This window comes from Crocuta crocuta, unplaced genomic scaffold (assembly GCF_008692635.1).
Source record: "Crocuta crocuta isolate KB4526 unplaced genomic scaffold, BGI_CrCroc_1.0 scaffold675, whole genome shotgun sequence".
Classification (NCBI taxonomy): domain Eukaryota; kingdom Metazoa; phylum Chordata; class Mammalia; order Carnivora; family Hyaenidae; genus Crocuta; species Crocuta crocuta.
Window position 1 is genome coordinate 3,562,806 of NW_027528796.1, and position 10,378 is coordinate 3,573,183.

The following is a 10,378-nucleotide window of genomic DNA, read 5'->3' on the forward strand; positions in this document are numbered from 1 at the left end:
ACCTGCCGGCGCTGGGGACCCGGCCCGCGCGCCCCTCTAGCAGCCGCTCAGAATTCAGGGTTCCTAAGGCACAGGAAAGTCTTCCAGGCGGCCTCCGTCGGACCCGCGAGACCTGCGTGTCGGAGCAGGTGCGTCCGGGCCGCCTGGCGGGGACCGCGCACACGTCACCCCCCCCACACACACCCGCCACCCCAGGGCGGCAGGCCCGCAGCGTCAGCGCCGCCCCCACTCCGGGAAAGAAATGCGGCTTTACTCCGCATCTAGAGCCCGCCGAACCCTCATTTTCCCGAGAACGTGCAGGTGAACACCGGCCAAGATGAATTGGTTCTTTGGGAACAGGCCGGTCTCGCAGCCCTCGGAAGGGAAGGGCCGCCGGGGAGGAGGGCAGGTGGCGAGACCCCCCCTCCTGGAGGGTGAGGGCAGGGCAGAGGTGCCCAGCACAACCCCCGCCGCGTGGACAGACAGCCTCCACGGGAAGCGGAAACTGCCCCTCTGCGCCCCGCCCGTGAAGGACACATGGGAACCCCCTCCCCAGGGAAGTGGGGAGGCCGTTTGTGGCATCTCAGCTGCCCCTGGGGCCTGGGGCCGTGTGTGTCACAGGCAGAGATAACACCATTCACTTTCCGGGGGCCTAGGAAACGACAAGGGGAGGGGAATTCTCAGCGGAGCCTGCTGGGAGACTGGTAGCTAAGACTTGAGGTTGAAGCCTCACCCCAAGATGTGCCTCCTGGACGCCCCCACCGCCCCTGGGTAGGATGTCCGGAGGGTGCCCCCACGACCCTCCCGGCAGTGCTTAAGGCCGCAATGTGCTAAAAAGCTAACCCCATTTGCTCAGTGGACAGTTATTTTGTACTACAAAATCAACACTTCCAGAAAAAAGTGGGAAGGCAGAAAGAACAACCGAGAAGTCCCATAAAACTCCTGCTAGAAAGATTCTGTCTCAGGACGGGCCACTGAGACCAAGGTGAGGGACTTTTTGGAGCAGCATACCGCCTGCCTTCTAACAGGAGAAACAGAAAGGGGGCGTCACCGGGTCCTTCCCTGTTAAGCTCCACTCCTCACTTTGCAAACCGAGGGCAAGACCATTCTGGGCAAGGGGGGGGGGCTGCCCAGGGCTGTCACTGGGGTGCCCATACCCGACTCCAGCCTCATTGCCCACGGGGGCCACATGCTTCTGTCTCTTCCTCCTCACGACGCCCTTGGTCTTGATGCACTTGCTTGCTGTTTTGTACTCGGTTAGGTTTTCCTCATCCTTATCTGTGAGCTCATCTCAAGACCAAAATTATAACGTGTTCTGCAAAGTTCCAAAAAGCAGAACTGAGATCAATAGATGAACTCAGATTCAGATTTCAGCTCAACAGACAGAGGCCTTTTTTCTAAGAATGAGATCATGGCAGCAAGGACCTGGCCGCACGGGGAGCTGGCAGTGCCCGGTTGCTGGAAGTGCCCGGAGAAAGGCCTGCCGCCCCTTGCGGGGGAAATGCAGCAAGGAAGTTTCCTCCACGGGTAAGAGCTCGGAGGGAGCTCGGAGGCCCCCTCTGGGCCTCCCTGGGGGCCTCCAACACTCGGACTCCAAATACAGGCCTCAGGTGGATATAATAAGAGTCTGAAAGTCACTCTGACATGTCTCCATCTTGACATCGAATGCCATTTACCCCACAGAGCACCAGGCGGCCACCAGCACAGCTGACGAGGGAGGAATAAAACTAATGGCTGAGGTCAGACTGGCTCCCGGCAGGGAAGGCACGTCGGCCTCCGCCCTCGACCCTGAAAACCCCTCTTGGTGCCTTTTCTCATATCATGAGCAAGACACTCCGTATTAGATACATTGCACGTGTAGGTAAACTTTCTTACAATGGTTTTGGAAGCCGGGTAGCGCGGGGGTTGGCAGAGAATGCACGGCCTGTCTACAAACCCCTGCATGGAACAGGTCACATGTAATCTGACCACGTGGTTACCTTTGTTCCTTAAACCAGCACATCTGTTGATTCCAGAACTGAACTCAGAAAGAGCAGGTGTATGGTTACTAAACATTCTTTTTCCTCTGCCCATTTATAAACAACAGAAATGGTTTCGTGTTCAGCGAAATCTCACCTTGGGTGCTACCTTGGCTGTGGCAGATTAGGTTCTGGCTCCTAACAGAGGGCGTTATTCAAGAAGGTGATGTTCTCAAGAGACGAGCATATTTGGGGTTTAAAGGAGGGTGGCAGGTGAGAACAAGCGTGGCCAGAGTGTCCGCAGGAAGTGAAGCAGTGACACCAATGCTCCGCTGAGCAGAGCACAGCCCCGCAAGGTCTCATTGAAGAGACCAGATGGTTCAAAGACAAGGCAAAGTCTCTGGGAAGGTGACAGGGTGTCCGGACATGGAGGCGAAGGAAAAAAGGAAGCCTCAAGGCCAGTGTTGGCTGGGCCACCCAAGCCCTGTCTGCAGAGGCCGTTGAGCCGGATGGGGCACACGTCTCCATCACCGCAGCTCCCATTCCGGGCCCCGGCTTCCATTCAGGGTGCTCAAGGTCAGAGAATGTGCCGTCTGGAGACGGGGAGCATCCTGACCCTTGGGTGTTAAAAGTTCTCCTTGCTGGGGCACCTAGGTGGTTCAGTCGGTTAAGCATCCAGCTTTGGCTCAGGTCATGATCTCATGATTCATAGGTTCGAGCCCCGCGTTGGGCTCTGTGCTGACAGCTAGTTCAGAGCCTGGAGCCTGCGTCGGATTCTGTATCTCCCTCTCTCTCTGACCCTCCTCTGCTCACGTTGTCTCTCTCTCTCTCTCAGAAATAAATAAAACATAAAATAAATTAATAAATATAATAAAAGGTCTCCTTGTAAAGCCTTCCGGTTATGAACACGGTCACTATACATTTATCTGTCATGGTTCTGTGTGAGAGCCAACCCATGCTCAATGGGTTTTACAAAGCCTCTTTCAAAGCCTCTAAGACAGAAGATCAAAACTATTCCAGAAGACCTCACCACCACAGGGCCTGAGTGGGTGGCCAGCCTGCCTGCCCCAGGGAGCCACCCAGTACTGAGGACCTAAGAAGTGGCCCCGGAGGGGAAGGGCGGCGCTCTCCAGCGTCTGGACTCACCACGGCAACCACCACAAAGGGCCATCCGGCCGTGGGCTTGCTCTGTAAACACTCCAGCCTCAAGCGCTAGCCCTGTGAGCGAGGTTCAGGTTCACCACACTGCACGAGACTAGCCACAGCCTTAGACAAAGACAAAGGCAGAGTATTCAAAACAATTTTCTTTTGTGCCCAGTGGAAAATCCACCTTAGTGCGATGGTTCCCAGGAAGCTCGGAAGCTGTTCATTCATGCTGGGGACTATCAACCCCCTTGAACTTGAGCAGCCCACCCCTCCGAAGACACACAGCCCTCCTCTTCCGGCCTTCCATCCCTACCCCTGCCCCTGTGGGCTGCATCAAGCCGGCCAGCACTTGGATGGAATCCAGTCTTCCCTTAATGGAATTCCTGAACGGGATTTATTAGTGGCGCATTCTGCTCATGGTTGCCAGCTCGTCATGGCAGGCCCCAAGAGATAGCTTTGGAAAGTAAAAGAAAGCAAACTTTGATTGGAGAAATGCATTTTTAAAGCTCAGAAGCAAACGAGAACCAGTACTCTGATGTGGACCTGCCCAGAATGTTTAATTCCATCCATCCCAGTATTGGGCAAAGAGGTAGGGCTCAGGAGGAGGCATTCTGTGCCCTTCCATCAGAGAGTCATCATACTGAGACAATCGCCAGGCTCACTAAAGCCCCAAATATGACTACTTTCATCCTCAACCTGAGCTTCATCACCAGGTAAGCATGGGGCTGTGTTTTATTTCTAAGAATCATGTCACTTGTTTGGGCGAAAGCATGCCGCACACATCAGTCTCACCTCCCTGGTGACGGGACAGAATGGCTGGAGCCTCTCCAAAGGCCTAAGGAGGTCTTTTATGGGTCCTTATGAATGGCAAAGGGGACAGACATCCCAAATGGCCAATTAAAAGGGAAACAGATCGGTGTCAATGGTCAAGGCGACGGTGTCATAAAATGGGGTGAGACACGTCCGTGCCATGGTAGCCCCATGGTGTGCCGCCTCAGGGCCAGGAGCTTGCCAGGTTCCTTATGGGGTCTTGGCCTCAAATTGTACAGACCCGCTTAGAAGGCCATTTTCTGTGCTCCTGTGACCTGGGCCCTGTCTCTGAGTCTCAGGGGTCCCACGAGGAGAAAGGGCAGAATTGGCCCCAGAGCCAAGCGGCCTCACAAACTACGTTAATTCTACAAACGGACACGACACAGGTCCCCTTGAAGAGCAGCAGTCTCTGGTACCCCAAGTATCCATTCATTACCATCGGTCACATCCTAATAGGGGCTCCCAAAGCCAGGAGGTGCTATTTCAGTGTAAAATGTCCTCGTCCCCACCTGTGTGTGGCAGGGGCGTGTGCACCTAAGAATTTCATGACGTGGATTCTGTTCTTAATCAGGGGTCCTGAATATTCCCGACACAGCATCTTCTTTACAGGAGCCAAAGCTGCTTTCAACGTAAGCCACACTGAGGGGGAATGAGAACCACCGGACCGGATTGTTCTGACGGGTCCCCAACACAATGGCTTTTGCGACGGGGACCAGCATCCACCCTGTTCCAGATCATTTGTCCCCTCAACTTGTGCTCCGGGACTGGATTCCTTGGGGAAGAGTAATTACTGTATCAGAAGCCGGTGCGATCATCCCTGGGGTGAACCGTGTTCTCCTGAGAGTACTTCCTTTCACAATTACGTTCTCTACTAGGAATCTATTACATGATCTAGTTTTTCCTCCGAAGGCATCATTAATCATATGGTGAAAATGTTACTACAATTGAAAATGCGAGATGTTTTGTTAAACGCCATATTCGGTGCTTGGCAGTCGTCACACTCAAGGATTTTAAAGAACCAGTGCCTGACATCTTTTTATAAATGATGCCACCGATTCACCTGCCACCTTCCTTCTAAGGATTATGAAGAAGGAAGATCATTCTCGGAAACGATCACGTAGGCGTTTACGATCTCATTCTCATCGCAACGCCAGGCTTTGCTACTGCTTCTGTGTCGAGTTGTGTCCCAGCCCCTGGTTCTGGGAGAAACTGTGTGAGGAAGAGGCTGTTCTGGAATTTACGGAGCAGTCCAGTGTCTCCGGTGGAAGGAAATCTGGAGCGGGAGTCTGACCGAAGGTCCAGCCGTGGCTCTGACCTTGTGCCATCCCCGGACCCTCCGGGAACTCGCGTGGGAGATGCCGGGGCATCTAGGCCCCGTGCGATCGCTGCAAGGAGCGCACCATGTGAAGCCGAATTTAAAAACATTAAAAAGCAGTCAGCAAAACTATGGCGAGAGAAGTAAGAGAAAGAGCCTCTGCCCTGAAGATCGACCACAGAGAGTGTCACCCAAGGGTGATGCCGAAAATAGAATGGCCACCGTGAGAAAAGGGGTGTGCGGGGTGGCTGGCTTTGACTTCTCAGCTTAGCCTCATCATTGCTGGGGGCTGAGGCAACCGCCAGCAATTAGAGGAACAAAATCGGGAAAGGCAGGGTCCCACGTTGAGGGCGAAGGGGACGGACCCCAAGAAGGAGCAGGCATCCAGATTTAATGCCTACTTTTACTCTCCGTCCTGGGCGGGTGCTCTTAGCCGGGGAGCTATGGTCCCCAAGTTCTGAGCCCACCGGATGTGTGTTTGAGAGCTGGCTGTTAAGTGAGCACATCACATCAGCAGCTAACTTCCCTCATTCTGGAAGCTCTCGGTTTCCCTACTAATGGGACAGTCAAGCCGCCAAGCAGCCTCCAGGAGGAACACTGCTCCTCTGTGGCTACGGGGACCCTGGCACCCCGAGGCTCTGCAGCCAGGCAAGCTAGAAACCACCCCTGCTGACCAGCTCAGCAGGACAAGTGCCCTGACCACTCAGCGTCCTTTCTATTCAATGAGAAGTATTTCCCCACCGCTAAGTTTATGGGCAACGGAAAGCCATCTAAGTTCTGAATTGCAGGATACCAAGAACACAGGAAACTCTGGGGCACCGAGCAGGGGAAGGGGAGGGGAGCGAAGGGGAAGCAGGTGCCCCTGTGGGGAGCAGGGAAGGAAGCCAGACAGCGAGACCAGGCGCCACCGGTTTAGAAACCAGCAACTGGGACACACCAGACCGATCATCTTCCCCTCTGGCCCCAACCATCTCTGACTCACCGGCAGGTCCTGTGGGCTCACTTCCTGCTCCTCCCTCCAGAGCCCACACAGGTTACTGTAGGGCAAGTGTCTATCTGGAGGCCGAGAATGGGCCGCGGGGCCCCTCCCTCCCTCGTTAAGAGGCCGTCACCGCGGGCTAAGTGTCTGGTGACCGGTTCTGACACGGAGAGAATACAGGGTTAATAAGCCCCTTACCCAAGGAGGAGATGGAACGCTTGCTGTTTGGATTTCAAACCGAGGTTCTGCCAGTTTTCAAATGTCCGCACGTCTGCACTGCAAGCCCACCTTCTCCTTACGGGCACCCGTCCACGCACCTGGACGTTCGGCCACACGTAACAGAGGTACAGAAACCCATCTCTGCCTCTCACGGGTTTGCCGCAACGTGTCCCTATGGACAAATCGAGCCAACACACCAAGGCCCTGCTGGTGGCTCGGCGATTTTCCCCTAAAGTCTTTTGTTCATGGTGAGAAGGAAAAGGTAACCCTGTACTGACACTTCAGTCGCCTCACACGAATGGACCCACCCCCAAGCCTGCCACAGAACTTTCTCTGGCTGGCAAGGTTGGATAATGTAAGTGTCAGATAGCAATGTGCATTCCGCCATCGATAAGGCCCAGGGTCTGCTCCTAGTTGTACAGACAGACAGAAGTCATCCAACCACCGACGCGGCTCGCGGGTCCCAGCGGCCAGTCAGCCACGGTTCCAACACCGTGGTCACACGGAAGCCCAGAGTGCCCATGCCGATAATCTCAGTGGCTCAGCCTCAAGGAAGAACAACAAAACAGAGGTGACAACAGGGAAAGACAGGAAAATGAAACCTAAAAAAGTCTTGGTGGGTCTTCCTCAAAAAGAGAGAAGGGTTCACTGTGAATTTGAGCTGAGAATCCTAACATACCATGTGCCAGTGGCACCTGAGTCACCATCATTGTGCCGCACGCCTTTGTGACTCAGGAGAAACCAAGGGCTGGTGTTCCTTGGTGACGTGTGACGTGCCCTCTCCCAACCGGCCCCCCACCTGCCTGAAAGAGGGGTGCAGGATGGGTGCACGGAGCACAGGGACAGGCGGAGTAAGTTCCGCGGGAAGAAATAGGTCAGGCTGGAAAAGGAAACGCCAGCCTGTGGAGGCTTTAACTCTACACACGTCGAAAACCTAGAGCTAGCACAGGGATGCCCAGGTTGCTAAGAAAACGCGAAATATCGTGGGTCATCAATTCTCGTTAACATGCAACAAGCCGCGGCAAATACCTGAGCCCCCCATCCTTTCTCTCTCTTCTATTTTTATTTCTGTGGCTCACTGGATAAGAGTAGATTGATAGCCCACCAGCACCACTCATAATGTAGATGACTAGTTTCCTGAGAGGCCGCTGTAGGTCACGGCTACTCTGTAGCCCTTCAACCTTGGGACGGAGCCCCTGCCTTCCTTTTTGCTCTGAAACGTGATGACATAGACCCCTCTCGGAGGGCAAACAGGAACAGCAGCCGGTGACGGGGACCAGCACACACAGACGTGGGTTGGCCCTTGTGAAAATCTGTAATCATATCAGACTGTAAGAGCCACCACAAACCTGGTGGCTCTAATCCGAGCTGTTTGGAGTAGAGGTGAGAGGAGAGGTGAGAAGAAGTTGGGCATGAAGAAGTTGGCCGTGGCAGTGACCCAGTGGGACGACTCCCCACCTCCTGGCTTCCAGACCCAGATGGTCCCAGACGCCCGTGACCTCCTCCACAGGCTCCTCCCCGCCCCACGAAGCACCCGGCAGCCCTCCCTACCTTTCTTCCTCCACCAGGGTCCTTCAGGGACGGAGTAGGAGAGGTCCTTGAATTCAATGTTCACGGCCGCCCTGCGGGGCAGGGACGAAAAGCGCTGAGCCTCCGTGAGGCTACTGTCCACCTTTTTCAGATGCCCATTCAGCAGGTCCGTCTCGGTGGCCTCCATGCTGCCCGAGACCACCTCATCCACCGAGACACATACGGACTTGGGCTCCGTCATCGCTGCAGAGTAACTGCTGGCATTCTAGAAAAACGGGGAGAGAGCACCAAGAGAGGTCATGAGCTCCGCGGAAGAGCGCAGGGCACTGGCCGTAGGCTCAGGGCTTGAGTATTCACGGCAACGCTTCCGAAACTACGTCAAGGTGCTTTCCTGGAAGGATCTGTCATCTCCAGCCATGACTACCTCTTCCAACAAAAAAAGATTGCTAAGAGAGAATATTAAACTAATCTCCCAAAGCCTTACTTTGGAATCATAAAATCTCCCAAAACTGTAATAAACACATCGCTTGTCTCAAAGAATCAAACACCAGCCAGCATAAAAAAAAAAAAAAAGATCTATTTACATTAAGTATACTCGTTAAAAACCCTGATAAAGATGCTTGGGGTTCCTAAGAAATGTATGATTGAAGGTGTTTTGTTTAAAATGAGCTCTTTTAGTGCCTTCCTGTGTAGGCCCGTAAACATTTCTCAAGAGCAGTGGCTTCACATCAGGTGTTGGGCTCGGTGGGAGTCAGCCTTTGTGTCTTCCTTATACGTTTTCCAAATCACTTCCAACCCTCCCTCTCACTGCATCTTCCTAGTGGCACTGGAAAGTGGGAACGGTTGGGTTCTCTCTCTCTCTCTCTCTCTCTCTTATACAGACGAGAAAATGGAGACACGGCCACTCTAAGGAGCCTGCCCCGAGCCCTGGAACCAGGAGAGAGGCAGGATGGCTCCGAGGATCGAATCGTCAAAAGAATGGGGTTCCTTGCACTACAGTGTCAGAGGGCCTGATCTTTTGTAGCTACCTTGCCTTTTTTTTTTTTAATGCTTTTTTTTATTTATTTCTAGGAGAGAGAGAGACAGCATGAGCAGGGGAGGGTCAGAGAGAGAGGGAGTCACAGACTGAAACAGGCTCCAGGCTCTGAGCTGTCAGCACAGAGCCCGACGCGGGGCTCGAACCCACGAACCGCGAGATCATGACCTAAGCGAAAGTCGGACGCTTAACCGACGAAGCCACCCAGGCGCCCCGCTACCTTGCCTTTTAAAGCTTCCATTGGGAGTCAACTGAACTGGTACAGAGATGCCAAGATCCAAAGGATCTTGCAAGGAAAGGAATTTCCTCATCTAATGGCTTGGCAACCCCAAACAGATCAATGTGTTTCAGGTACCCCCAAAACGCAGAAGAACCCTGGGGTGGACAGATATCATGCTCTGCTCTTCCTGGCTGTCTCTCTCTTGAATCAAAGCAGAACGCTCCACAGGGCCGCGAGTGTGGGCCTTAGGCCACTCTCCTCCATGCCAGTGAAGACGGTCAGCCTGATGGGGAGAGCCCACCCAGAACCGTCCTGTTCTGTTTCCGTTAGCTTTGTTAGGTATTCCTTTAGAGGTGATAGCTTCTCGATCGTTATTCTTTCTAACCAAAACCCCAAAACAAAACCAGAGAGTGGATCACGCATACATACGCCTACAAGCCCTAGCAATTCGAGCGGCTCGGCTCTCCCCCCGCAGAGAGCACGCTTCAGGGGACGTGAGTGTATCATGCAAGAGCTGGCATCATTTCCATCAGGGTATTTAAAGGCTCAGAAGTCTTGGAGGCCTTGAAGGTTTCAAGTATTTGAAGCACACGTAGGGCAAGGGGAGGGATATGTGGGCACAAGATTTCTGGTTCCTGTGATGTGTGCAAATGTTGTTTTGCTGTTTAAATGAAACACACACACACACACACACACACACACACACGCCTTCCTGGGCATCTCCTACCTCTGAAAAGCTTAACTCACTGAAATCAAAACTTAGCTCACTGACTCTAACATTCTGTGGATAAAAATTAAAGTGCAAAGTAAAACTGAGAAAATTAAGCTCGGTTTGCTGCTGGCACCCAGCATGTGAAATGCTTCAAATGCAAACATCAGTCAGTTCCCTCCTCGTTCCCGACGCGGAGTCCAGGAGGCTTGACGACGGACTCCTGAGAGCCTTGGCGTGAGGCTCCCGAGGGGAAGCTGCCGGACGCCGCCTCCGGCCCGGGTCTGCCCGGTGCCTTCCGTGCCGGGGCCTCCTGAAGGAGTCATGGGAGCGTGCCCTGGCTCACCACGCCCTTGGCTTTGGCTGAGAAAGCATGTGCCATGCCACCCCAGTGCCTACAGCAGTGCCGTCCCTCGGGCACCCCGTCCTGCCCCTTGGGGGACACATGCTGCAGCTGCAGCTTTATAGCCAGCTCCG

At 53.9% G+C, this 10,378-nt stretch overlaps 1 protein-coding gene across 2 annotated transcripts in view; it reads right to left on the reverse strand.

Annotated features, from left to right (window-relative positions):
• The window catches only part of ABCG1 (ATP binding cassette subfamily G member 1), a 50,456-nt gene extending 42,204 nt beyond the window's left edge, over positions 1-8,252 (reverse strand). For both annotated transcript variants that reach the window (XM_077755456.1, XM_077755455.1), the window contains exon 1: positions 7,958-8,252. In XM_077755456.1, the coding sequence (XP_077611582.1) occupies positions 7,958-8,177 (220 nt within the window). In that variant the 5' untranslated portion in view covers positions 8,178-8,252. The remainder of the gene's footprint in view (positions 1-7,957) is intronic.
• Positions 8,253-10,378: the final 2,126 nt, after the last annotated feature.